At 22.6% G+C, this 10077-nt stretch overlaps 4 protein-coding genes across 4 annotated transcripts, besides 23 other annotated features; all 4 read left to right on the top strand.

The window, feature by feature from the left end:
• Positions 1-30: 30 nt before the first annotated feature.
• EDI_030920 (uncharacterized protein) lies at positions 31-673 on the top strand (the record flags this gene model as incomplete). The annotated part of the gene is made up of 2 exons (XM_001740001.1): positions 31-50; positions 169-673. 2 exons carry the CDS (start codon positions 31-33, stop codon positions 671-673), a joined length of 525 nt encoding a protein of 174 aa, XP_001740053.1.
• A 71-nt stretch (positions 674-744) lies between these two features.
• EDI_030910 (uncharacterized protein) lies at positions 745-1257 on the top strand (the record flags this gene model as incomplete). Its single annotated transcript, XM_001740000.1, has 1 exon — positions 745-1257. The coding sequence occupies one exon, from the start codon at positions 745-747 to the stop codon at positions 1255-1257; it is 513 nt and encodes a 170-aa protein (XP_001740052.1).
• A 480-nt stretch (positions 1258-1737) lies between these two features.
• Positions 1738-1767: a sequence feature (AT_rich).
• Positions 1768-2135: 368 nt separating this feature from the next.
• Positions 2136-2202: a sequence feature (AT_rich).
• Positions 2203-2451: 249 nt separating this feature from the next.
• Positions 2452-2474: a sequence feature (AT_rich).
• A 534-nt stretch (positions 2475-3008) lies between these two features.
• Positions 3009-3972, top strand: EDI_030900 (uncharacterized protein; the record flags this gene model as incomplete). The annotated part of the gene is made up of 3 exons (XM_001739999.1): positions 3009-3257; positions 3321-3354; positions 3398-3972. 3 exons carry the CDS (start codon positions 3009-3011, stop codon positions 3970-3972), a joined length of 858 nt encoding a protein of 285 aa, XP_001740051.1.
• A 297-nt stretch (positions 3973-4269) lies between these two features.
• Positions 4270-4402: a repeat region.
• A 57-nt stretch (positions 4403-4459) lies between these two features.
• Positions 4460-4877: a repeat region.
• Positions 4805-5893: a repeat region.
• A 31-nt stretch (positions 5894-5924) lies between these two features.
• Positions 5925-5976: a sequence feature (AT_rich).
• A 340-nt stretch (positions 5977-6316) lies between these two features.
• Positions 6317-6453: a sequence feature (AT_rich).
• A 486-nt stretch (positions 6454-6939) lies between these two features.
• On the top strand, positions 6940-7670 carry EDI_030890 (uncharacterized protein; the record flags this gene model as incomplete). The annotated part of the gene is made up of 3 exons (XM_001739998.1): positions 6940-6942; positions 7024-7160; positions 7292-7670. The coding sequence occupies 3 exons, from the start codon at positions 6940-6942 to the stop codon at positions 7668-7670; spliced, it is 519 nt and encodes a 172-aa protein (XP_001740050.1).
• Positions 7142-7312: a microsatellite.
• Positions 7391-7433: a sequence feature (AT_rich).
• Positions 7532-7553: a sequence feature (AT_rich).
• Positions 7554-7581: a microsatellite.
• Positions 7601-7628: a sequence feature (AT_rich).
• Positions 7671-7681: 11 nt separating the features above from the next.
• Positions 7682-7709: a sequence feature (AT_rich).
• Positions 7710-7804: 95 nt separating this feature from the next.
• Positions 7805-7990: a microsatellite.
• Positions 7991-8020: 30 nt separating this feature from the next.
• Positions 8021-8056: a sequence feature (AT_rich).
• A 34-nt stretch (positions 8057-8090) lies between these two features.
• Positions 8091-8263: a microsatellite.
• Positions 8188-8358: a microsatellite.
• A 2-nt stretch (positions 8359-8360) lies between these two features.
• Positions 8361-8882: a repeat region.
• A 324-nt stretch (positions 8883-9206) lies between these two features.
• Positions 9207-9306: a microsatellite.
• A 35-nt stretch (positions 9307-9341) lies between these two features.
• Positions 9342-9395: a sequence feature (AT_rich).
• Positions 9396-9585: 190 nt separating this feature from the next.
• Positions 9586-9639: a sequence feature (AT_rich).
• Positions 9640-9980: 341 nt separating this feature from the next.
• Positions 9981-10061: a sequence feature (AT_rich).
• Positions 10062-10077: the final 16 nt, after the last annotated feature.

Below are 10077 nucleotides of genomic sequence, written 5' to 3'. Positions count from 1 at the left end.
TTTTCTATTATTTCATTCTATTTACAATATATGTTGATAATGACTCCAAAGTATTACCGTGAATACACCAAATGAAATAATAAATAATCAGAATGTAGCAGTTAAAACAATAAATAGAGAGTATCAATTTAATATTCGTGAATTTGGAAAAGAGTATATTCGATTAAGGTGTCTACATGCACAGTTCACAGAAGCAAAGTCATCAGAATCTGATTACGCATTAACACAAGGAAGATTATCTTTACAACCACTATCAAAAAATTATTTAAATAAACCAATTTATATTACATGGGAAAATGGTCAAAGTGATAATGTTAATTATTCAATTCTTAAATATGGTTCAAGATATAAAGTGAACAAAGAACAGATAGAAAACATTAATAAGCATCATTTAATGGAAGAAGAATTTTTAAAATCAATTAATAGAACCACAGAATCGATTGAAAATGAAGAATTAAAAAACGAATATGGGTCATTAGTTGAACCCATATATTGTAGAGTTTCAGACAAAAAAGTGAACACTTTTATATTGAAAAGTTTTATAAGTTTTCATACACTTAGTCCTTATTATAAAACAATTTTAAATTGTATCGAATTATTTGACTCAAATGAATATCCAATTCAAGTGATACTTCCAGAAAATGAAGGAGGAGATGAAGGGAACAATGGATAGAAAAGATATTTGCACCACATAATGATGTAAGAACAATAGTTTCAGCAAGGACTTCAACATGTACACAAGAAATGTTACAAAAAGGGATCGATGGAGATTTATTAAATGACCCTAAAACATGCAATAAAAGGGGAAAATTGTATGATCAAAAAGAACTTCAAAAATGTGCAGGAGTGAATCCAGAAGGCTTTTTCAATAAAATTGTGTGGGTTGGTAAAAAGATATATTGCATGATCAAATTAAACAGATGGTATATAAAACCAAAAACAATAAAATATGGAAATGTTGAACATAAAATTACACAACCATCAATTATGAAATGGGAAACAAAGAAATTAATGAGTAAACCAAGAAAACCAACAGAAATAGTAGTTTATACTGATTCATTTTGTTATTCTGCTTGTTCAGTATTTACAAAAGGATTAAAAGAATGTGGAAGTGCTATTCTTGTTGGATTCAATGGTGATCCTAATGGTAAAGATGAAGAATTTGAAGTGGGATTATCACCATCGGCAGTGAAAGATGGTTATGATTTATGTAGTTCTAAATATAAAATCTCTGAATATGATACTCACTTCTTTTAAGTTTCTTAGAATCTTTTAGATATAATTATGCGTATAAAGAAAAAATACCAAGAGAATTTCTAACAGATATGATAGATGAAAGAGTGAATATATTCAATATTCAAATAATAACTTGGAAGAATTTGAAGAAGAAACATTGAAAATAGTTGATAAGTATAAAACAAAATGTAATCCAAAGAATAAAAGATTAGTTAAAAGAGATGAAAAATGTGATAAAAAATTAATATAGAACATGGACATTGATGATATGAATGTGGAGATAATGGAGAATGGAGCACAAAATGTGTACTATCATATTGTGATTCAGGATATAAATTTGATTATAACAATAATAAATGCATTGAAGATGTATGTGTTAATCCACCAATAGACAATGGAACAATAAACATGACAATAAACCTATTTTTGATACTAATAGGAGTAATGGTGTTACTTTAACTCTCTAATTGAAGAGTTTTAACTTAAAATTACATTTGATAGTTATTTTTATTAAAATAAAATAAAATAAATCTTGTATAATGAGAGAGTCTCATTAATATATGAATAAAAGTAATAACACTTGAAAATAGTAAACTTGTGATTTCATTTTGGTTATCCATATAAAAAAACGCCAACAATCTCATTTTTATTAAAATTCATAAAGAAATATTGGGTAATACATATTTTATTTTCAATGAAGTAATATATAAATTAATTTGACAATATTGTCATAACCTTAATGATATTTCTTTTTTGATACATACAAATAAGTTAATTAATTTTATGTTCTTTCTTTAATTCTTATTTCTATGAATGTACTTACATTTTAGTTTTAGAATAAATGATATTACTGAATGGTTTGTTTAACATAACTATATTCATATTGTAGATGATAACACATTAAAATGAAATAAATTAATCAATAATAAATATTTTAATATAGAAATTGTCTTAATTTATATAATACTCTTGTTTATTTGAATAAACTGAGAGTTTTCATTAACTGTTTAGAATATAATGCACAAACAAATTCATATAAACAAAAATGATTAAAGATTCAAAATAAAAAACATAAAAGTATTGGATTCCTATTGCATTGGTATTGTTTTAGTTTTCGTACACTATTTAAAGAAATTGTTTCATTGTTTAACTTCTTATCATCAAATGAAAATGGTGTAAAAATAATAGGATAATAAAGAATGAAATTATGATATCATATAATTAAAATATAAAATATTCAATTGATGAATACTGTATAAGTCATCTATTATCAATACAAGTCAATGTAAATTCAATAAAAAATAATTGTTTTTGTATTTAGTCATTATTTTTGTTGTTATGAAAAAATAAAAGTTGAACATAAATAATTGTATTTAGTTGTTTCTTCAATAACTCTAGTAAAAAATAAAAGAGGATATGCAATATTGATAATCCCCTCTTAAAGTTCATTTCATTAAGTTTAATTTGTCTAGTTATAACATGTAAATAAATTTATGTTATGATATTTAAAAAAACCATAAATTGTATTCAAATTATTAAATAATCAAAAATCAGTTTTAAACTTGGAATGAGTTTCTGTTTCTCATTGATTTTTGTTCAAACAAGTGAGTTTTGTGATTTCTTTTTTAAATGATAAAAATAAATGAACAAAAATATTATTGAATAACATAGAATTTATTTTTACATTCTTACACAGTATTTAAAAGAGTTGTAAAAACTATCAATCAACACTCAAGAGACAATGAAACAAACTAAGTTACTTGTTATGGGACATGCAGGTTCATGGTAAAAGTTCACTTGGTAATTTTATTCTTAAAAAGAATGTGTTTAGTGTTAGTGTTAATCCTAATTCTGAAACCAATGAAACAAAAGGATATTCCGGAACAGGTGATAGAAGTGATATATTTGTTATTGATACACCTGGTTTTAACGATTCTAAAGGTCCAGAAAGTCAAAGAGAATATATGAAACAAATGGTAGATTATATTAAAAAAGAAGGAGAAGGACTCCAAGCCATTGTTGTTGTATTAAATTTTAATGAGGATAGATTTCTGAAAATATTAAAATAATGATTAGAATAATAGCTAATGCCTTTCCAATTGCTGGCTTTTGGAAAATGTTTGTATAGTATGGACATTTTGTGATTGTTATAAACCTCAAGCTGTGTTAGATGAACATATTAAGACTAAAAGATCAGATTATAATAAAGAACTGATGGATTTTATTAACCAAACAACAGGAAGTGAACGCATCATTTTCCCAATGTTTTTTGTAAACTCAAAACCACTTGCAGGATATGATAACTCTAGATCAGAGAATGAAATTGAATCTCTTTTAAAATGGGCAAGAAAGTTATCATTTATTGATGTTGATAAAGTTGTAAAGAGGGACATTTTCTATGAATCTGTTATTCTAGAAGAGAAAGATGAAGAAATAATCATAAATAAAACAAAAAGTAGTATAACAATTCAAATCAACCACCTGACTAGGGAGAGAAGAATTCCTTATTATGGGCGTGAACCTGTTTACTCAGATTGGGAAGTTGTTAGTTCTAAGACTAAAACCAAAGATTTTCATAAAGAATATGTCCCACAATATATTTACAGAGATCCACCAAAAGAGAAAAAAGATAAAGAAGGTATCGACCTTGACGAAACAATACCAAATTTGCTTGCTGCAGGTGCTATTGTGGGTACTGTCATTGCAAGTGTAATTGATAGTCGAAGAAAAAAATAGTCAAACTAAAAAGGGTTATTTTCTTAACTTTTTAAGAAAAAGAATAAATTTTAATTCAATACTTTAAAACATACTTTTTGTTGTACCAACCAAGTACTGAAGGAAATAAAGATAACCAAAAAAGAATTCCAAAAAGGTTAAAGAGAAAATAATAATTTTGTTTAATTAGTTTGATTGATATATATTTGTTTGTTTAAAAATCTATTTGTTGAAATTTGCTTCATTTATTCTCGCATTTTTACACATTTCTTTTTTAAATATCTCTTGCTTTTTATATTCTTACTTAATTCATCACTAAGAATCGAATGTTACATATCAGAAACACAGCAAAGAAACCCTAAATGAGGTACATGCTTCAATTCAATAATTATTGTCTTGTCGTGACGTTGACTTTATTAAAAAACGATAACACCACTATCCAATACTGCAACGTTTCGACTACTTTTATTGTCTATTAGATGTTATTTGCTATTTGGAGGGAAAAAAAGAAGAGTTACAGGACACACCACAAAAATTATAAAAAATCAATAACAAAAGAAGGAGAAATCAATATCATCCATGAAATATAAATGATAGAAGAATGAGTGAAAACATATTATCTGTATGGACAGAAATACATTAATCATCACATTAATCATTACCATAATATTAACTATCACCATAACAATTATCATAATAATTATAATAATAATTGTATGAATCGTTTCACTCATCACTTCAATCATTTTCATCATCATAAGTATTTTATCAATAATTCAAATAGAATCAATCAATATTATAATACAAATAAATCACATAATAAAACACAAATATGACACAAACAATACCATAATAAAAGACAACAACAAATAAGAAATAAAAGAAATAATAGTAAAAGATAATCCAAATTGAATAATTAAAAGAATGAAGAGAACATTTGGTAAGAATATTAATTTTAATAAATTAATATAATACAAATAAATGAAAGAAAACATGATGTAAACAAAGTATTTGAATTTGTAACAAATAAAATAAATAAAAGATATTTAAAAGAAAAGAAATATGGTGAATATATAATAAATGTAAAATGTATATTTAATAATATGAAATTATCAATAACCACATGTCATTAAATATAAAAAGAAATGTATTCCTCTAAGTAGTAAAGATGCAAGAATGAGTAATTATGACACGAAGTGTTAATTCTAATTTACTTCATATTGATATATTAAAATATTGAAAACATTGTCCTAACACAATTCCATCTATTAGCAATATATTATTATAATGTAATGAAGAAGAATCAAATATCAAAACATGAATATATATGTAATCAAATATATAAACATATATTAATTACATATTTTATTAAATTTGATGAAATTTGATTTTAATATATATCATAAATGGATATTAATATTAATATATTCTTATATTAAATTATTGATTTATTTATTAATGACTATTCTTTTAATGTTAGAAGACCAGATATATATTATCAAATCATCAATGAAAAAATGATATATTAATGATGTTGATATATGTCAAGATAGAAATAATGAATTAAATTATATTTACAAAATAAATAAATACAAAGAATTACAAGAAAAATTAATACAAAGTAGAGAAATAACTTATGTAGAAATAATACCTGTAATATTATCCAATAAATTGATACATAAAGAAACAGTAAGAAGATTAAAGACACTAAAATTACAAATCAACTTCCCCAAAATACTACGAACAATCATTATTAAAAACATGAAATACTTAATATTCTACATATTCAACACTGGTAGTACATTAGAAGATGAACCTTCTAATTCTCATATGTTAGAAATGAACTCTATTATAGAAATAGAATATATTGAAATCACTGAAATAATCACTTCTCAATAATCATAATATCAAATTGTGAATATATCTATTATTTGTTATTTTTTGTTATTGGTTATTTTGGAGTTGACTTTAACTTTATATTTTTTTTTGAAAATAAAAAGAATTATTTTAGTTTCAATAAATAAAGAAAAGAAAGAATAATGTCAGATGTAGTAAAAAAGAAGGAAAAGTAGGAAAAGATAGTGATTATGCTGGAGGAAAAGCACTTCGTTCTGTTGATAAAAGACCCAGGATTGGGGAATGTCAAGAGATTCACGTATTATAAGAGCTGGACACTATTGAACATACTAGAAGAGGAATGATAGCAAGTTTGCAAGGGGACCATGAGAGAGCTGAAGCAGAGTATCAAAGAGCAAGAAGTAATCGTAGCCCAGAACGTAATCCAGAAAATGATAAAAAATAAGAGAAAGAATAAATAACTTTTTGGATTAACGTCATTTTAGTACATAAGAAACAATCAATTACGATATTTAATGTTTATATTTTTATTATGTTGATAAGTAAATTAGTTTATTCATTATTATTGAATATGAAATAATGTATTTTAATGAATAATCAATTAAATAGTGAATTAAATAAGTTATTAACTTAACATTTAAATATCACTGAATAATATTGGATTCATGACTGTATTGAGAATAATTCATATATGTTAAGAAGAATATATCATTAACACTGTGACTGTGGTTATAAATCATCTTCTTTATATTCATAAGAACTACCATTATAACACATTTTATTAATAATATTCTATATTCTTCAACTCTAATCATTTATTAATTAATGACTATCAACTCTTTATAATCAGTAACCATCATTAATAATTAATAATCTACTTTACCATTAGCCAATAATAAGTAATAAAAATAGTCCTTAGTTGTAATCAATAGATTAGTATTCATTTTCTTGTTATTCAATGAACTTCATTTACAATCAATAATATTCATTCATGACACCAAATAACAAGTAATAAACAAATACAATATCTGTATTGTTACAGATATATCAATAATATTATTACCTTAACTAAATGTAACATCGTTTCCAATCAATAATTATTGAATAGAATATTCTTTCAAGCAGTATATTATGGTGTTTCTATTATATCTTTGAACTCATAAAATCAAGAAAGTAATAAAGAATAATAAAAACTAATAAAATAAGTAAGAGTAGTTCTTGTTTTATTTATTTCAATTTACTCAAGTGAAATTACATCACATCCTTCACTCTCTACTGAGTCATGTTCATGAGGTAGTTCTATATCTTTATATTCACTTTCATGTTATCCACATTATTTCATTATCTTTCATGTTTATAATTATTATATCTTTTACATTTATTTCATATTGAATTATTATACCTTGTTATTTTATCATTCTTATTGTTTCTTTATTGACTCATCAATTTGTTGTTATTAACACTACAATTACTTTCATTTTAGTTTATTAATTTGTTTTATTTTGAAATGGAGTGTTCTATACATTTCAAGTTTGTTAATAAATATTAGAATTATCTTCTTATCACATATTATTGTCATATCATTTATTATTTATATTTGTTTATTTTATCTTCTATATAAATATCTAGTATTTTATGAAATATTCACTTTTATTACCTATTTGATGATTCAATACAATGAACACTTCATTATTTTATATTCTTCTTTTGAGTTTACCCTTTCATTTTTATTAATATTAATATTAATTTCATTTTATTCTATTTTATTTTATTCTCTATTTCTTCATCATTCATTATATTTATTTTATATTTTAATTTATCACATCTCCAGATATATTCTCTTATTAATTCATGTTTATTAATATGTACTTTCTTATTTACATTATAATTTAATAATATATGTTCAATTGTTGATATTTTATCATTACAAATACTACACCACTTTAATTTATTATTTTATGTAAATAATGCATTCTTAATCTATACAAATGTACCATTTTGTTGTATTAATTTTAATTAATTATAATCATTTCATTTTATATTAATATTCATCATTATTCTACTTGTTAATTTCATATCATTCATTTTATTTTCAAATTATTTTATTAAATGAATATTTACATTATTTAATTTCAATTTATTAATATGTATTTCATTAAATTTAATATTTAAATATTTTATTATTATAGATGATTCATTCTTATTTTGTAACAATAAATATATTTCATTAATTTCATTTTTATTAATTCTCTTCCCACATGATTTATGAAATCTCTTCCAAATTCAATTCTTATTCATTTTATTCATTTCTCATATTTCATTATTTCCATTCATAATACATAATAGTTCTTATTAATTCTAATTCATATTCATCTCTTATTATCTTATTATTTCATTATTATGATATTATATATTTTATTTAATCTTCTTCTAATTTCTTATCATTATTTTATTTTTATTTATTCTTATTCTATCTTCTTTATTAAGGTCTATTCTATTCTTCTTCTTCATATTAATTAAATATTCTATTTGTTTAATTTTTTGTTTTATGGGATTCGAAGATAGCACATCAGAGACAACACCACACTCCCTAAATTATTTCCATCCTTCGAATACCCATTGAATACTGATTATAATGTTGTATTTAGTTGAAAAACACTTACCCAGTGCTGCAAGAATATCAGTGATTATTAATTACAATGACAGAATATCATTGATAAAAAGAATGGGTATTTATAAAGATGGTATTACTACTTGTTATGATGCAAGTATATTTAATAATATAAGATTAATAAAGAAAAAGGGTCTAGTGGTTGAGGCTAAAAGAATATTAGCCCAAAGCAATACATTAGTAATTGTATATTCTCCTTAAAATAAGAACATAAAGAATAATTTTAAATTCATCAAAATTAAAAAGAAATTAAATAATGAATATTTAAATAATAGATGTTTAAAATATTCTATTCCACATCAAAAATGAGAAAAGAAAATTCTCACATTTCAACAACTAGAAGCAAAGAATAGGCCAATAGTTGATGAATAAACAGTTTTAAAACAAATGGATGGGATTAGTCGGTCAGAAATTATGCATTTCATTCGTATTCATCATTATATTATTATAATGATTTGTGATGTTGTTAATTATTTCATAATTGTTGTCTAAATGTAATGAATGTATTCATTGTTTGTTTAAAACTTGGTGTTTATGTTTGATAGAATATTGAAATGAATTATCATATTGCAAATTAATTCTTGTTAATTGTTTAAAAGGTAAAAAATAGTAGAAAATATTATTAGATGAAAATATTTGTGATTAAATATGAGAAGAAGATATTTGTACATTATTAGTTATATCTTTCTACTTCGTTTTCTGTATTAAATGAATATATCTGTTGATGAAATTGAAATTGAAATAAAATAAATATAAAAAGAAAATGATAAAAGAAAGAATAAAGAAAATAATAAGAAAATAAATATAATGATTAATGATAAAATTAATGAGTTATTATCATGAATGAAAGTTGAAGATGAACATTAAATTCATTATTATTAATTATAAATGTTTAATTTATAATACATATTAAATAGTCATTCTTCATTCTGTATTATTGTGTTGATGTTTAAATTATTCAATTTGTTATTATCATATCATCATTTCATTGACACTTGTTATTTATTATCTTTTTATTTGTTTCATCATTTAACTCTTGTTTGATATGATAATATAAATAATTTACATTGTATATTATCATCATTCATCATTGATAATCATCTGTGATATAATTTAATTTTCATATCAATAATTATATCATTTAAATAAATAAATAATAACATCTGTTAACATATCATTATGACATCTTATCAGTATGATAAATGAAATGTAACATATTTACTCATTAATAACAATACGATTGATATTCATATTTATATAATCATTGTTATTCATAACTAACATTATAAATTTGAATTAACATAATGTTCTTCTTTATTACATTTCATAATGATATTTTCACATTAAAATAGATTTGTTTGTAAATGAAAGATATAAAGAATAATATAAAATGAAGAGAATTATGAATGAATATACTCAACAAATCAATATACATCATACTCAATACAATAAGATATTACAAAATGTCAACTGATTGTTATAGAATTATTATTTTACCTACATTTTATTTTATTTTATATTTTTATAATTTTAAGAGAAAATAATATAAAACAGAATAATCTAATATTCAAAAAATATAATACACCATTTTCAATTAA

This window comes from Entamoeba dispar, genomic scaffold (genome assembly GCF_000209125.1).
Source record: "Entamoeba dispar SAW760 scf_1105229462665 genomic scaffold, whole genome shotgun sequence".
Lineage (NCBI taxonomy): Eukaryota > Evosea > Mastigamoebida > Endamoebidae > Entamoeba > Entamoeba dispar.
The sequence above is the reverse complement of the archived record's forward strand: the minus strand, read 5'-3'. Positions and strand labels throughout refer to the sequence as shown.